This window comes from Ranitomeya imitator, chromosome 1 (genome assembly GCF_032444005.1).
Source record: "Ranitomeya imitator isolate aRanImi1 chromosome 1, aRanImi1.pri, whole genome shotgun sequence".
Classification (NCBI taxonomy): domain Eukaryota; kingdom Metazoa; phylum Chordata; class Amphibia; order Anura; family Dendrobatidae; genus Ranitomeya; species Ranitomeya imitator.
In genome coordinates, this window is record NC_091282.1 from 46607722 (window position 1) to 46625374 (window position 17653).

General features: G+C 45.8%; 1 protein-coding gene across 3 annotated transcripts in view; it reads right to left on the bottom strand.

Annotated features, from left to right (window-relative positions):
• Positions 1-17653, bottom strand: part of WDR7 (WD repeat domain 7) — a 418087-nt gene that overhangs the window by 366298 nt on the left and 34136 nt on the right. For 2 of the 3 annotated variants that reach the window (XM_069746037.1, XM_069746038.1), the window contains exons 6-9: positions 11938-12014; positions 7506-7625; positions 6116-6261; positions 5224-5326 (exon numbers count right to left, since the gene is read on the bottom strand). In XM_069746037.1, coding sequence (XP_069602138.1) covers positions 5224-5326; positions 6116-6261; positions 7506-7625; positions 11938-12014 — 446 coding nt within the window. Of the gene's footprint in view, positions 1-3280; positions 3407-5223; positions 5327-6115; positions 6262-7505; positions 7626-11937; positions 12015-17653 lie in introns of all 3 variants that reach the window. The other variant, XM_069746036.1, reaches the window with a different exon arrangement.

Consider the following 17653-nt stretch of genomic DNA (forward strand, 5'->3'; position numbering starts at 1 on the left):
GATGCGAATCCGGCTCTGGAGTGGTAAGGTTTGTGAGCAGCGTAGATGCGAATCCAGCTATGCAGTGGTAAGGTTTGTGAGCAGCATAGATGCAAATCCAGCTGTGGAGTGGTAAGGTTTGTGAGCAGCATAGATGCGAATCTGGCTCTGGAGTGGTAAGGTTTGTGAGCAGCGTAGATGCGAATCCAGCTATGGAGTGGTAAGGTTTGTGAGCAGCGTAGATGCGAATCCAGCTATGGAGTGGTAAGGTTTATGAGCAGCGTAGATGCGAATCCGGTTCTGGAGTGGTAAGGTTTGTGAGCAGTGTAGATGCGAATCCAACTATTGAGTGGTAAGGTTTGTGAGCAGCGTAGATGAGAATCCAGCTCTGTAGTGGTAAGGTTTGTGCACACGTTTCTTTTTTTTGTCACATTTTTTACCTGCAAAGTTGTGTCACAAAACCTGAAGGATTACCTAGTGCTAAGTGAATGAAATTACTGAAATGTCATGCACACTTTGCTTATTTTTTATTTGCAGATTTTAAAAATTTTTTTGCACTTGCAAGTTTCATCCATTCTAATAAGTGTGGAAAAATCTGCAGTAAAAACACCTGCTTATACTATAGTTTTATTGAAACAACAGTGACCATTTAAGAGGTCCTTTTCCACAGCGCCATGTTTTTAAAGGTACTATAGAATAAGCCTTCTACTGACGTCCCATTCTGCCCTGTAGAAAGTGCTCACCAGTCTTTAATAGACATGCCCCTGCTCCAAGGGGGTCTAAAACAAGGACGATATCCTTTCGGGAGCTGCATGGGATGTTAGGCTACTTGCACATGCCCAAAAATTTACGTGGGCCTTACTAATTGTACCAGGGAATATGTCACAGATCTGACTGCAGGCAGGGACCTTCAGGATCCATCTTCAAAGAAAACCATTCCAATACAATTTAGACATAGTCATCACTTTGACCCTAAGGGTTTTAGAGTACGAGGCACAGACAAAATATATTGTGGTTTCAGAGGGGGCGAGTCATTGTCCTATCTTATTTATAGTGGCCTTTATTATTCGTATAGATCGATATTTTGGTAATTTATCCATCCTCATGTCTGTTGGCTCCAAATATTGTGTATCGGAAGAAAACGACAGAAGTCTTTTTATGCACTTTATTCTCGCTATACCTAGCATCTAACATATGTATACAGTTGAGTCCATGTCTATACATGGATCTGCATTTTACACCTTTGTATGTAGTAATCACCATGTATGTTATTTTCTTGGGTTTCATTGTACTGCGGAACATTCTACATTACATGATATACTCTTAGTATACGCGTTCACAGTGTTATTCTCCTGATTCATCTCCAACGTGGCTTCACGGTCTCATGGTTCTAGTCGCACTGGATATGCGGACATCATTTTCACGTTCTATTTCTTCACCGCTAGTGCGCCCATCCACGGCGTTATAATCTCATTTATGTGCTCGTAGTGGTGAGGCATGCACACTTTAGGTTGACTTCCGGAGGTGGGGCCGGGTGGCAGGCAACACAGCCGGCATTCGACCGGAAAACTTTAAAAATCCATGTATACAAGAGACTTAATCCCTTGAGAAAGCGAGCCGGCGAAACACGTCAGTGAAGCAGCCATCATATGTGACTGTGTGTCCCAGGGGTAAGATTTATACTTGCATTTACTGAAGTCCACATGTACTGTGGTTCAGCACCAGCACCTTTGCATCTCATGCATGATCGGAAGTCCGCTGTACCAGGGCGTTTTCCGATGAATTGCACTTGCACTTTATAGCCTGCTCCCCATAAAGAGGCAATTTTCTGAAAGTTCAGGGCTCGGTGGGTGTTCCCCTTTCCCTGCCACAATGTTCTAGCCTACATATGTTAGTTGTCCTGTATATTGGCAGCTGATTTCACCAGTGTGTCATTCTGAAAAGACCTGCTTTTTGTGACACACGTATTTGTGAAGCTGCAAGTTCAGTGCTCGGTGGGTGTTCCCCATTCCCAGCTGCAATGTTGTAATCTACATCTCCTCCTCACTACCTTTGCCACTCTGACATTCTTGAGTAAAGCAGTGGTTTCTCTGAGAAGATGAACCTCAGAAATCCCTTCGGATGCACATATCGTCTCTGTTCTCAAATGTTTGTGCCGTGCTCAGATTAGCGAGAAGCTGGTTACACATGGGTTCTCTTTGTAATCTGTAACATTGCGTTATGTGACCGCTTTTAACGGACTACGTTACACCGGGGTGTAACGTAGTCCGTTAACGCCGCCATAGCCTGTAATGGCGAACGCATCGCTAGCGCACGCCCACATTGGGTGTCGTTTGAGTGACGGACCGCGAACGCTGCTTGCAGCGTTCGCGGTCCGTTCCTCGCTAGGGCAGATCGGGGATCTGCGCTAGCGGGATCGGCCAACGCGATCCCTTTTGGGACATTGCGTTAGCGCAGTCCGTAGCGCTCTGCGCTAAATGGACTGCCCTAACGCAATGTGACCCTAACGGTGGAGGATCTGCGGCATCTTTCCCACAGCTCTACATAGGAGCTGCATACACCAACGGTAGTTTGTTTATTTTTTGAGGTTGAAATCATTTGCAAATTTACCTAATGTAGTGAAAATGGTTGCAAGATGTTTACATAGCGATTCGTCAAAGCAAATTCTATTACTGTTGGTATAAAATCGGGTGACCATCTTAGTCGGACGTAGAAATGTTGAGTTATATTTAAGGGGGTAACTAAGGGATAAAAATGATTAAAAAAAACTCAAAGTGGTTAAAATAAAAAGTAAAAAGTAGTAACCATCGCCCTCACTGATCCCTCACCATCCAGTTCTGACTCTTACCAGGTCCTAGCGGCTCTCTACTTCCTGAAAGAGGCTTGCTCAGCCAATCACTGATTGAGGCGGGTCTTTGCTTCAGGAACTGATTGGCTGAGCAGGTATTTCCAGACAGGAAATGAGACAGCACCAGATGGTACTGGTTAAGTGTCAGAACGGGATCAAGGAGGGCAAGTATTTATTTTTTTTAAAAGGGGATTACACTCAAATAAAAAAAGGAACACATAAAATATCTACTAAACAATCCCTTTAATTTTAGAACCCAAGTGAATGCTGTGCCGTGTAAGCATGCAAAATTAGGAGCAGTTCAGGGGTGCAGAAGTAAGAAGAAAGTGCAGAAAGGCTCAAAGTTTTATAGTGCATGCAGGCCCGGAAAACCCTACACACCAAGCCATATTAGCCACAGCACATCATACCGGCATTAACCCTCTATGGCACACAGCGAAAACCAACTCTTACATGAGACTCAGCCGGGAAAACGTGGAGTAAAGTCCTTGGCGTGTATAACTCTAAGACTCCAGGGTCAGAGGAGTGGTCACATTCTGGGATTTCCACAACGGCTTCCAAATCAAACCTCTCCAGTGCCTGCTTATACCACAAAACCACACGTAATGAATCCCAAAATCAAGAACTGGGCTGGACCAAAGTTTATAAAACAAAAATGAAAGGAAATGCACTGCTGGGTGAGATATTAGATGGACGGCGGAATTCATAACCTTTGTCTTCCTTTTCCTGAATTCCTCTAGGCTGGATAATGACCAAACCAAAGCTTGATCCGACTCTGATGTGGTCAAAGATCAGTGTGGATTATGGTTCACCAGAGAAGCCCAAAAGACATCACTGATGGATCACTGGTAACTCATTCTGGGGTCCGATACATAAAGGCTACAGAAGCAAAACGCTCCAAAATTTTTAATGAAATCCTCCTGTGAAAATGGCTACAAGCCAAATACAAATGTATTATAGAGAACCACAGTGTATAAATATATGAAGGGACAGAAAAGAGATCTTTCTAATGACCTGTTTACACCTAGACTGGCGACAAGGGGGCATCCTCTATGTCTAGCCGAAAGAAGGTTTTATCATCACAAACTCGAGCTGTGAAAGTACAGAGGCTTTACCGCACAAGCAGCCAGAGTACGGAGGCTTTACCGCACGAGCAGCCAGAGTACGGATGCTTTACCATACGAGCAGCCAGAGTACGGAGGCTTTACCGCACGAGCAGCCAGAGTATGGAGGCTTTACTGCACGAGCAGCCAGAGTACGGAGGCTTTACCATACGAGCAGCCAGAGTACGGAGGCTTTACCGCACAAGCAGCCAGAGTACGGAGGCTTTACCGCACGAGCAGCCAGAGTACGGAGGCTTTACCATACGAGCAGCCAGAGTACGGAGGCTTTACCGCACGAGCAGCCAGAGTACGGAGGCTTTACTGCACGAGCAGCCAGAGTACGGAGGCTTTACCGCACGAGCAGCCAGAGTACGGGAGGCTTTACGGCACGAGCAGCCAGAGTATGGAGGCTTTACCGCACGAGCAGCCAGAGTACGGAGGCTTTACGGCACGAGCAGCCAGAGTATGGAGGCTTTACTGCACGAGCAGCCAGAGTACGGAGGCTTTACTGCACGAGCAGCCAGAGTACGGAGGCTTTACCGCACGAGCAGCCAGAGTACGGAGGCTTTACGGCACGAGCAGCCAGAGTATGGAGGCTTTACCGCACGAGCAGCCAGAGTACGGAGGCTTTACCGCACGAGCAGCCAGAGTACGGAGGCTTTACCGCACAAGCAGCCAGAGTACGGAGGCTTTACGGCACGAGCAGCCAGAGTACGGAGGCTTTACGGCACGAGCAGCCAGAGTACGGAGGCTTTACGGCACGAGCAGCCAGAGTACGGAGGCTTTACATGTAATCAAGCTGGCTAACAGATATAAATCATTCAGCTGCGGCGATGAAAGCAATCTCCGAGCACTAAAAAATACTCGGAGGAAACCCGAGCGTGCTCGGGAAATCTCGAGTAACGAGTATATTCGCTCATCACTATTGCTAACGCATGTGTCTTTTCGCAGTGTGCGGCGGGGCGCGGCTAACGCACCATGTTGCAATTTTTGAGGCTGCAAATTTCCGTCAAATATGCGCAGGCATGCACATGTGGATGAGTGCGCTAAAAAAAAAAGCATTACTGCCTATGGGAATGCATGCGTAAGCATGTATTTGCGTAAAAAAGGAAGGCGGGCCTGGATGCCTCTTTGAAAAAGACAATATTCGGAATAAGTGGCTTGATTGTCAAACGTGGACTCAGGAAGGAATTTTTCCCCTAATATCAGGCTATTGGCATCGGCCTCATGTGGCCTCAATTTGAACCCAATGGACGTTTGTCTTCTCTCATCCTTAAACTATGAAACACATACCTTCTTATCCTCTTTCGGCATGACGCTGTACAACAGGGGCGGTATCGCGTTCTCCACTGCTTTACCGACATCAATACGAAAGGAATCGCTGGCTGGGATACAACTGAAAGCAACCATAAGAAATTAATATAACCCAATCCTCAAAACACTATGTACAGCAGTAGAAATATATACAACGGCTCCAAAAAATGAATAGAACACTTAAATCTCAAATTGGGAGTTCATGAAATAAAAAAATTCAGATTAAAAAAAAAATCTTTAAAATCACGGGTTCAAATTAGCGTTAAAAGAAAGCGGTCATCAGGTTTTCCCCATATAAAGTGCGGCCAGCATATTTTCAATCTTCTGGTATTTTGTATATATGTCCCCAATCCCCTCTGCAAGGCAAAAAATAAAAAATAAACAATGGGCGACGCTTCATATGGCTGATGCGTCCTACGTCATCCACACGGTGTCCTCCATTGTGCTCCTGCGCAGGCGCACTTCTCACTGTCCTGTCGAGGGCAGAGTAAAGTACTGTAGTGCGCATGCGCCAGCTTCACTTCAGGGCCATCGGCGCTTTTTGACTTTTCCCCGCACATGTGCACTACAATACTTTGCTCTGCCCTCGGCAGGACAGTAAAGAGTACGCCTGCGCAGGAGCGCGATGGAGGACGCTGTGCAGATGACATAGGACACGTCAACCACACGTAACATGGAAGAAGGACGACGATTGTATGAGAGGAAGCGCCGGATCAAGACCAAAAAGGTCTTTTGTGCCTGGCAGAGTGAATTGGGGACATACATACAATATTTCACTCGTCAATATTTGGACATTCATTTATGTCTGTGCGGTTAACAAATGTGTGTTTTACTTTGTAGGCAAATATGAAAGGTAATTACAAGAAGTCACCTGGCTGGAAGTTTATAGATAAAGCTTTGTCCATCTTCGGTCCAGACGATCACTTTGTCCGCAGCTATGAAGTCTCCTCCTGTCCACGTCTGACTCTCCTCGCTCGGGACAGAACACAGCAAAGAATAATCCCCAGCGTCAAATACCTGAAAGGAGTCCATGGGGTGATCAGACGTCAGTGCCCATAGGTACCTTAGCCATCCATAAAGAAAAGTTGTGCATACTTTGCTTGAACTATGCTGTAAGCATAAATCTTTTATAAGGACTTAAAAAGAAATTGGGACTGGTTTCTATATGCATCTTTAGCCTAGGGCAGCCCAGTATAAAGCCTCATGTGAACAGCCACGTAGGTGGCTGGATGGCCTTGTGTACAGCTCTCTGTAGCTCAAGTCTGGCGAACGGCAGGGAGTCAATGTGCTGCCCCATGATGCCTCACTTCAAAACAGAATACCCCTAAAAAGCCATATTTCTGCTAAAAAATGGCTCCACAATTGGGCTGTATTACACAGTCAGCATCTGCCTCTAACAGCAGCAACTGAAGATCGCTGCTGTTAACCAATTAGATTCTGTTGTCGCTGCTGTTAATCATTTAGATTCTGCTGTCAATCACTGACTGTGGCATTTAAATGGCCGGGTTGCCGCTGCGCTCCTGCATCAGTGCCTACCGACTCCTGCCACACCCTACAAATTTGCGATCCCAGGATGCTGATGGATTACGATGCGCGCCCTGTTGCTGCCATCTTGGCTCTCCTGGGAAGTCTAGCTTGTGGATGAACTTCATAGGAGAACACTATTTTGGCTGTAAAACTGCAATATTGAGGTTTGGGGGTATAAATAAAAAGTGATCAAATGATCGTTATAGGAACAAAAAAAGGTTATAGAAAAAAAAAACATAATATAAACATCTTTAAATCACCACCTTTTCACAATTTAAGACTAAAGAAAAATATATCTGTACTATGAAAATACAAAATTAAAATTGAGCTTATGCGGTAAACCTAATAAAAGAAAAAAAAGAAAAAGTCAAAAATGGCCAGAATTGCTTCATTGCAATAAAAAGAGATCAAAATGGTAACAATAAAACAAATCTTCATAAAGCTCTATTGAATTTAACAAAAACAAATAAAGGAGAAACAAAAAAAAGTTATAGGTCATGAAACTTAAATAATTACAAAAACCACACACTATACAAGTTTGGAATTGCCATAATCGTTCTGACCTAAAGAATCAAGTCACCAGGTCAATGTTACTGCATAATGAATACCGTAAAAATGAAAGCTCTTGGAAAAAGGGAAGTAAAACAGGAAAGTGTAAAAAACGAAAAGTGGCCTTGTCCTAGTGGGATTTGCAAGCCCTAAAAGACATCCTTGGAAACCTTTCCCTGACTTACCCTCCAATATTTTGCACAAACGACCAAAAGTGAACGCTGTGTGAACGCACAGATGGAGATGCTCTGGCAGTTCTGGCAATAAATAGGTTTAGATTCTTCTTCAAACACCGGTTCTGTGTCCTGAAAAAAGGCAAGAAAGAAACTAAATTCTAAAAACACCAGAAGGAACAGCACCTGGGGTAAAAACCACCACCTAACCTTAGTCTGCAAAGTTCATACAGACCACCACCTAACCTTAGCCTGCAAAGTCTGTACAGTCCCTAATACTTTGGCCAAGTGCCATATTTATTAAACCCCAGCAACTTTTGACAAGTGGATTTGGCATTATGATATATTCAATTTTAGGTTTTGTAAATAGGTAGTAGGTCAAAATGTAGACGTCTTCATTCTGGCCCTCGTCTCATATAGCATTATAGAAAGTGCCCAAGGTGTAGAGTTATCAGACACAGAGTCACTGCTCAGTCCTAATTTTAATAATGGATCCGGCCAACTATTATTATTATTATTATTATTTATTATTATAGAGCCATTTATTCCATGGCGCTTTACATGTGAGGAGGGCTATACATAATAAAAACATGTATAATAATCTTAAACAATACAAGTCATGACTGGTACAGGAGGAGAGAGGACCCTGCCCGCGAGGGCTCACAATCTACAAGGGATGGGTGAGGATACAGTAGGTGAGGATAGAGCTGGTCATGCAGCGGTTTGGTCGATCGGTGGTAGCTGCAGGTTGTAGGCTTGTCGGAAGAGGTAGGTCTTCAGGTTCTTTTTGAAGGTTTCGATGGTAGGCGAGAGTCTGATGTGTTGTGGTAGAGAGTTCCAGAGTAGGGGTGATGCGCGGGAGAAATCTTGTATACGATTGTGGGAAGAGGAGATAAGAGGGGAGTAGAGAAGGAGATCTTGTGAGGATCGGAGGTTGCGTGCAGGAAATTACCGGGAGACGAGGTCACAGATGTATGGAAGAGACAGGTTGTGGATGGCTTTGTACATCATGGTTAGGGTTTTGTACTGGAGTCTCTGGGCAATGGGAAGCCAGTGCAGGGATTGACAGAGGGGAGAGGCCGGGGAATAGCGGGGGGACGGGTGGATTAGTCGGGCAGCAGAGTTTAGAATAGATTGGAGGGGTGCGAGAGTGTTAGAGGGGAGGCCACAGAGCAGGAGGTTGCAGTAGTCAAGGTGAGAGATGATGAGGACATGGACTAGGGTTTTTGCAGATTCTTGGTTGAGGAATGAACGGATTTGTGAAATATTTTTGAGTTGAAGTCGGCAGGAAGTGGAAAGGGCTTGGATATGTGGTTTGAAGGAGAGATCAGCGTCAAGGATTACCCCGAGGCAGCGAGCTTGTGGGACTGGGGAGAGTGGGCAGCCATTTACTGTAATGGATAGGTTCGTTGGGGGGGTCACGTGAGATGGGGGAAAGATGGTGAATTCTGTTTTGTCCATGTTAAGTTTCAGAAATCTAGCGGAGAAGAAAGATGAAATAGCGGACAGACATTGAGGGATTCTGGTTAGTAGGGAGGTGATATCTGGTCCAGAGATGTAGATCTGTGTGTCATCAGCATAGAGGTGATACTGAAAGCCATGAGATTCTATGAGCTGTCCCAGGCCAAAGGTGTAAATGGAGAAGAGCAGGGGCCCAAGGACTGAACCTTGTGGGACTCCGACAGATAGGGGGCGAGGTGAGGAGGTGGTGTGTGAGTGGGAGACGCTGAATGTCCGGCCTGTTTGGTATGATGAGATCCAGGATAGGGCCAAGTCCGTGATGCCAAGGGATGAGAGGGTCTGTAGTAATAGGGAATGGTCCACTGTGTCAAAGGCAGCCGACAGGTCGAGGAGGAGGAGGAGGAGGACAACAGAGTAGTGTCACTTGCTCTTGGCGGTTAAGAGGTTATTGGTGACCTTAGTTAGAGCAGTTTCAGTGGAGTGGTGTGACCGGAAGCCAGATTGTAAGCAGTCAAAGAGGGAGCAAGAAGAGAGATGTGAGGACAGTTCAAGGTAGACGTGTTATTCCAGTAGTTTGGAGGCATAAGGGAGAAGTGATATAGGACGATAGCTAGATACAGATGATGGGTCAAGAGAGGGCTTTTTGAGGATAGGTGTGATTGAGGCATGTTTAAAGCTTGAGGGGAAAACACCAGTTGTTAGTGATAGGTTGAAGAGATGGGTTAGGGTTGGGATGAAGACTGTGGTGAGGTTTGGGATGAGGTGGGATGGGAGCGCGTCAAGTGCACAGGTAGTGAGATGCGATCTTGAGAGTAGAGTGGAGAGTTGATCTTCTGTAATGGTGGAGAAGTTGGTTTTGGAGGTGGAGGGCTGGGAAGTTGGGAGGAAGGGCTCTGGGGGTTGTTGACCAAAATTGTCTCTGATGCTATCAATCTTCTGCTTGAAAAATGAGGCAAAGTCTTCAGCGGAGATAAGTGGGGAGGGAGGAGGTGCTGGGAGACGGAGGAGAGAATTGAAGGTGTTGAATAGCTGTTTGGGGTTGTGAGACAGGGAGGATATGAGCGATGAGAAGTAGGTTTGTTTAGCTGTGGCGAGTGTGGTCTTCAAAGTAGTGAGGGACTGTTTGAATGCCTTTAATAATGGAGCAATAAAATAATAGAACACAGAAAGCTGGCTCAGATTGCTGCTGTTAACCATTTAGATGCTGCTGTCAAATGGCTGGCATGTCAGTGCGATCAGGAGTGCAGGAAAGTGACCATATCAGCCATAGGACTCTGTCGCTGCCATCTGGGTCCTCGTATGAGGCCAATTCAGAGGCTTTATCTATTTTGGAATACTTTTTTTTCCCTTTCCCATACTGTGGAAGTTGATAGCCATGTACAGCGGCTAGCGAAGGTATTCACCCCCTTGACATTTTACCTATTTTGTTACATTACAACCAGTGTTAATATTTTTGTAATCCGATTTATGTGTGATACATCAGCACTAAATAGTCTAAGTTGGTGAAATGAAATGAGAAAAATATAGTCAAATTAAATTTAAGAAATCAAATAAAATTGACATGTGCATATGTATTCACCCCTTTTGCTATGAAACCCTTAAAAATTTCTGGTGCAAGTAATTACCTTCATAAGTCACATGCTTCGCGACAGGATGTTCCCCTGTGTGCAATCTAAGTGTCACATGTCTGTCAGTATATACACTTTACCATTTCTGTAAGGCGACAGAGGTTGCAACACCATGAAGACCAAGGAGATCTCCAGAAAACACCATGAAGACCAAGGAGATCTCCAGACAACACCATGAAGACCAAGGAGATCTCCAGACAACACCATGAAGACCAAGGAGATCTCCAGACAAGTCAGGGGCAAAGTTGATGAGAAGTACAAGTCAGGGTTGGGTTATCAAAAAAAAAAATCCCAATCTCTTATGATCACCCGGAGCACCATCAAATCCATTATCATCAAATGGAAAGAACATGGTACCACAATAACCTGCCAAGAGAGGGCGGCCCAGCAAAACTCTCAGCCCGGGCAAGCAGGGCATTAATCAGAGAAGGCAGCACAGAGACCAAAGGTAACCCTAAAGGAGTTGCAGCGTTCCCAAGCAGACTGTCATCTGTTCATATGACCACAATAAGCCTTACACTCAATTGAGGTGGCTGTTTTGGAACAGTGAGCAGAAAAAAACCTTTACTTACACAGAAAACTGTAAAGCTTGCTTTGAGTTTGCCAGAAGACATGTGGGACACTTCCCAAATGTATGGAGGAAGGTGCTGTGGTGAGATGAGACCAAAATTGACCGTTTTGGCCATCAAGACAAACACTATGTCTAGCGCCAAACCAACACGGCTCATCACCCCAAGAACACCATACCTACAGTGAAACATGATGGTGGCAGCATCATGCTGTTGGGATGTTTTTCGACAGCAGGGACAGGGAAAATGGAGTTGAAGGGAAGATGGTGAAAAATACTGGGATATTCTTGGGCAAAACCTGCTTCAGTCTGTCAGTGATTTGAGACTGGGACAGAGGTTCACCTTCCAACAAGACAATGACCCAAAGACTACTGCTAAAGCAACACTCAAGTGGTTTAAAAGGAAAAAAAGTGTAAAGGTTTTGGAGTGGCCTAGTCAAAGCCCAGACCTTAATCCAATTAAGAATCTGTGATCAGACTTGAAGATTGCTGTTCACCAGAGGAAACCACCTAACTTGAAGGAGCTGGAGCATTTTTGACTTGAGGAATCTGCAAAAATCCCAGTGGCAAGATGTCTCAGAGACTTATTGAAAGCAACTTGCAGCTGTAATTTCTGCAAAAGGAGGCTCCACAAAGTACTGACTTTAGGGGGTGAATAGTTATGCACACTGAAGTTTCAGTTATTTTGTCCAATTTGTTGTTGGCTTCACAATAAAAAGGAAACTCAATGATCACCGTTGTAGGCATGTTCTTTACCATTGCATGCCACAGTAGGAACCTTCCTTACCTGCATGTGGTGAACCTCGGCAGTAATAATCCAGACTTTCAGGATGCCAGTGACCGAGACGGCTACAACTGTGTCTTCTGCAAAACAAAAACAGTTTTTAAGCAGCTTTTAATTTAACGCAAGTGTTCAGTCTGATCAGTCTCCTCATCAGGTATTTTATCACTGCTCAGGTACAGATACAAAAAAAATACCTCCCCTGCGCTCCCCGACTGCTCCTCTTTCAGCTGCTGGCATCAGCTGGATGCAGGCAAGATCCCTTCTGACAATTCGCTTGCAGAGAACGGCTATTAAAGACCCCTGTAAGCAATGTCTCAGACTATCACTGCCCCCATACTGTCACTGAAGAAAAGCGATCATCTGAAGTGAAGTCACAGCAACATAAGCAGTCACCATGGCTGTCGCTGAGAACGCACCTAAGAGGCGCTATGGAAGTCTTAGTGCAGCAATGTCAAAGCACAGTAAAACTGATCAGCCATGACACAATATGATGACACAACATCACCTATATGCAGGAGACATGATTAATATAGGATCCCAGGGGGTCTGCCTACTGAAACCTCTAAGGCTGGAGTCACACTAGCGAGTTTTATGGACGTATGAGTGCAGAAACTACGTCCGTAAAACTCGCCTAACAAACGTCCCAATTATTCTCTATGCCCCTGCTCCTATCTGCCGTATTTTACTGATCAGTATTATACGGCTTTCTACGGCCGTAGAAAATCGCAGCATGCTGCGTTTGTCACCGTATTGCGCAAAAAAAAGCCAATGAAAGTCTATGGAAGCCAGAAAAATACGGATTACACACGGACCAGCAGTGTGACTTCTGTAAACCATCTCATATCCCCATTTTTTTTGCATATTCCACACTACTAATGTTAGTAGTGTGTATATGCAAAATTTGGCCGTTCTAGCTATTAAATTAAAGGGTTAAATGGCGGAAAAAATTGGCGTGGGCTCCCGCGCAATTTTCTCCGCCAGAGTACTAAAGCCAGTGACTGAGGGCAGATATTAATAGCCTGGAGAGGGTCCATGGTTATTGGACCCCCCCCCCCTGGCTAAAAACACCTGCCCCCAGCCACCCCAGAAAAGGCACATCTGGAAGATGCGCCTATTCTGGCACTTGGCCACTCTCTTCCCATTCCAGTGTAGCGGTGGGATATGGGGTAATGAAGGGTTAATGCCACCTTGATTTGTAAGGTGACATTAAGCGAAATTAATAATGGAGAGGCGTCAATTATGACACCTATCCATTATTAATCCAATAGTAGTAAAGGGTTAAAAAAAAAAACACACACACACATTATTAAAAATTATTTTAATTAAATAAAAACAAAGGTTGTTGTAATATTTTATTCTACACTCAATCCAATCACTGAAGACCCTCGATCTGTAACAAAAAAAAAATAAACCAACAATATCCATACCTTCCGAAGATCTGTAACGTCCAACGATGTAAATCCATCTGAAGGGGTTAAAATATTTTGCAGCCACGAACTCTGCTAATGCAGCTGCTCCTGGCTGCAAAACCCCGGGGAATGAAGGTAAAGTAGGTCAATGACCTATATTTATCTTCATTTGCGGTGAGGCGCCCTCTGCTGGTTGTTCATAGATCGTGGAAACTTTCCTAGAAAGCTCCCAGGCTCGAGTTCATATGAGGACAACCAGCAGAGGGCGCCTCTTATGAACTCGAGCCTGTGAGCTTTCTAGGAAAGTTCCCACGCTCCAGGAACAGCCAGCAGAGGGCGCCTCACCGCAAATGAAGGTAAATATATATAGGTCATTGACCTACTTTACCTTCATTCTCCGGGGTTTTGCAGCAAGGAGCAGCGCTGCATTAGCAGAGCTCCTTGCTGCAAAATATTTTAACCCTTTCAGATGGATTTACATCGTGTGACTTTACAGATCTTCGGAAGGTATGGATGTTGTTGGCTTTTTTTTTTTTTGTTACAGAGCGAGGGTCTTCAGTGAGTGGATTGAGCGTAGAATAAAATATTACAGCAACCTTTGTGATTTTTTTCATTAAAATACTTTTTAATAATGTGTTTGTGTATTTTTTAACCCTTTACTAGTATTGGATTAATAATGGATAGGTGTCATAATTGACGCCTCTCCATTATTAATTTGGCTTAATGTCACCTTACAATAGCAAGGTGGCATTAACCCTCCATTACCCCATATCCCACCGCTACACGGGAATGGGAAGAGAGTGGCCAAGTGCCAGAATAGGCGCATCTTCCAGATGTGCCTTTTCTGGGGTGGCTGGGGGCAGATGTTTTTAGCCAGGGGGAGGCCAATAACCGTGGACCCTCTCCAGGCTATTAATATCTGCCCTCAGTCACTGGCTTTACTACTCTGGCGGAGAAAATTGCGCGGGAGCCCACGCCAATTTTTTCCGCCATTTAACCCTTTAATTTAATAGCTAGAACGGCCAAATTTTGCATATACACACTAATAACATTAGTAGTGTGGAATATGCAAAAAAAGGTGATATGAGATGGTTTACTGTATGTAAACCAGGTCTCACATCATGTCGGGTTTTAGGAAGGAGATAGCAAAAGCCGGCAATTGAATTACCGGCTTTAAAGCTATCTAGCGCTGTATGAAGTAATAATATATACATATATGTGTCTAATGAGATAGATATATATATATATACACATACACACACACAGTATATGTGTTTTTCTTTTTTTTTTACAAATGGATCCCTTGTATAGCCGTATGTTGGTTTTGCAAGCCTGCGAGAAAAACACGCAGTATGGATGCCATACGGATTACATACGGAGGATGCCATGCGCAAAAAACGCTGAAACACCCTGCCTACGGAGGAGCTACGGACCACTATTTTGGGGACTTTTCAGCGTATTACGGCCGTAATATACGGACCGTATTGTCTTACGCTGAGTGTGACTCCAGCCTAATAGTGCGAATGGAGCAATAGCAAGCACGCGTCGCCGCCGGAGCATGGGGCTACATCGAGCAAGCCTCGCCATCAGCGAAAGGAGCGACAGCGAGCCTGCATCATCACCAGCAAAAGGAGCGACAGCGAGCCCGCATCACCACCAGCGAATGGAGCGACAGCAAGCATGCTTCACCACCGGGGAATGCAGCCACAGCGAGCACACGTCGCCACCGGCGAATGGAACAACAGCGAGTGAGCATGCGTTGCCACCGGAGAATAGCGCGACAGAGAGCACGCATCGCCACCAGAGAATATAGTGATAGGGAGCACACGTCACCACTAGTGAATAGAGCAACAGCGAACAAGCGTCACTACCGGCAAATGGAGAGACAGTGAGCATGCGTTGCCACCAGTAAATGGAGCGGTAGAAAGCATACGCCGCCACCGGCAAATGGAGCGGTAGAGAACATGCGTCGCCACAGGTGAATGGAGCAGTAGAAAGCATGCGCCGCCACCGGTGAATGGAGCGGTAGAAAGCATGCGCCGCCACCGGTGAATGGAGCGGTAGAAAGCATGCGCTGCCACCGGTGAATGGAGCGGTAGTGGGTCACCACTGGTGAATGGAGTGATACCAAGCATTCGTGACCACCAGCGACTGGAGCGGTATTGAGCATGTGTGACCATCAGTGAATAGAGAGATAATGAGCATGTGTGACTACAAGTAAATAGAGCGATAATGAGCATGTGTGATCAACAGTGACTGGAGTGATGGTCACACATGCTCACTATCACTCTAGTCACACACTTGGACCCTTGTTAAATTAATTTTTGTGGCTCTCACACAGTAAGCCCGACAGTAATCACTCCTTGGTATGCGGATTGACATCCTGCTCCAGATACACACATGTTGCAGAGCAGACTGTCACTCAAGGAGTGTGCATGTGACTACCGCGCACTCACTGTGTGGGGAGTGGTGACTGTTCACTGACCTGTGCATCACACCAGCAAGCAAGCGGCTGAAGGGAGAATACAACTTTTTCTCACTGTAGCTGCTCTTCCAATAAACCAGCAGAACAAGTAAAATGCCATATAGCTGCAGATCCCTGCAGGTAAATAGCTTTAGTTTTGTTTTTTAGCTGACAGGTTCCCTGTAACAACTGTAATGGATTATCCTGAGGAGAAGACATCAATATTAAGATTCTAGAACAGTTCTTTACCGACTAGTAAAGCTATTCCCGGGGAAAAAAAAAATCTATGACTTTTTTAAATATGTTGGAGTTGAAAAACAGGATTTTTGGTTGCTTACCGTAAAATCTGTTTCTTGAAGCCTCCATTGGGGGACACAGGAACTATGGGTGTATGCTGCTGCCACTAGGAGGCTGACACTATGCAAATAAAAAAGTTAGCTCCTCCTCTGCAGTGTACACCCCACCGACTGGCATTAAACTCTTCAGTTAGTGAGAAAGCAGTAGGAGATAATAAAACAAGGTTGAAAAACCATAACCACAAACTTGAGAACTGTAACGTGAGAACAGTCATAGAACAGATAACAACAGAAAACATTGGGAGGGAGCTGTGTCCCCCAATGGAGGCTTCAAGAAACAGATTTTACGGTAAGCAACCAAAAATCCTGTTTTCTTTATCGCCTCTCATTGGGGGACACAGGAACCATGGGACGTCCCAAAGCAGTCCCAAGGGCGGGAAAAACAGACTTCCATCAGGTCAGAGGACTCACCACTGCCGCCTGCAGGATCCTTCTGCCTAGGCTGGCGTCCGCCGATGCGTAGGTATGGACCTTGTAAAATTTGGCGAACGTGTGGATGGAAGACCAAGTTGCCGCTTTGCACAGCTGTAGGGCGGAAGCCCTGTGGTGCACCGCCCAGGAGGCGCCAACTGCCCGGGTAGAGTGAGCCTTAATCCCAGGAGGGGGCACTCTGTTCTTGACCCGGTAAGCCTCCAAAATTGCCATTCTGATCCATCGAGCAAGTGTCGCTTTAGAAGCCGGCTGGCCTCTGCGCGTGCCATCAGGAATCACGAAAAAGGAATCCGTCTTCCGGAAAGAGGATGTTCTATCCAGATAAATCCTCACTGCCCTGACGAGGTCGAGCTTGTTCAACGATCGCTCCAGAGGATGAGTCGGAGCAGGACAAAAGGAAGGTAGAACGATGTCCTCGTTGAGGTGGAAGGTGGAAACCACCTTAGGAAGAAAAGAAGGTGGGGGTCGGAAGACCACCTTGTCCTGGTGAATGACCAAAAACGGAGGGCGGCAAGAAAGTGCCGCCAGCTCGGAAACGCGGCGAATGGACGTGATGGCCACGAGAAAGACCACCTTCCAAGATAAAACTGATAGAGGAATCTCCCTAAGAGGTTCAAAGGGAGAAACCTTCAAAACGTCGAGTACCAGGTTTAGGTCCCATGCCTCCACAGGGGCCCTGTACGGCGGGACGGCGTGTGCTACCCCCTGAAAGAAGGTCTTAACCTGTGGTCGAGATGCCAAGGTCTTCTGAAAGAGGATGGAAAGCGCAGAGACCTGACCCTTCAGGGAGCTAAGGGCCAGACCCGAATCCAGTCCTGCCTGAAGGAAGGCCAAAAGAGAAGGCAGGGAAAAAACCATAGGCGGAACACGGTTGGACTCGCACCAGCGGAAGTAAGCCTTCCAGGTGCGGTAGTAGATCCTGGAAGACGAAGGCTTCCGAGCCTGAATCATGGTGTGAATCACCCGGTCCGAAAGGCCGGACGCCCTTAGAACCGCGGTCTCAACAGCCACGCCGTTAAACTGAGCGACCGAGAATTCGGGTGGCAGATCGGACCCTG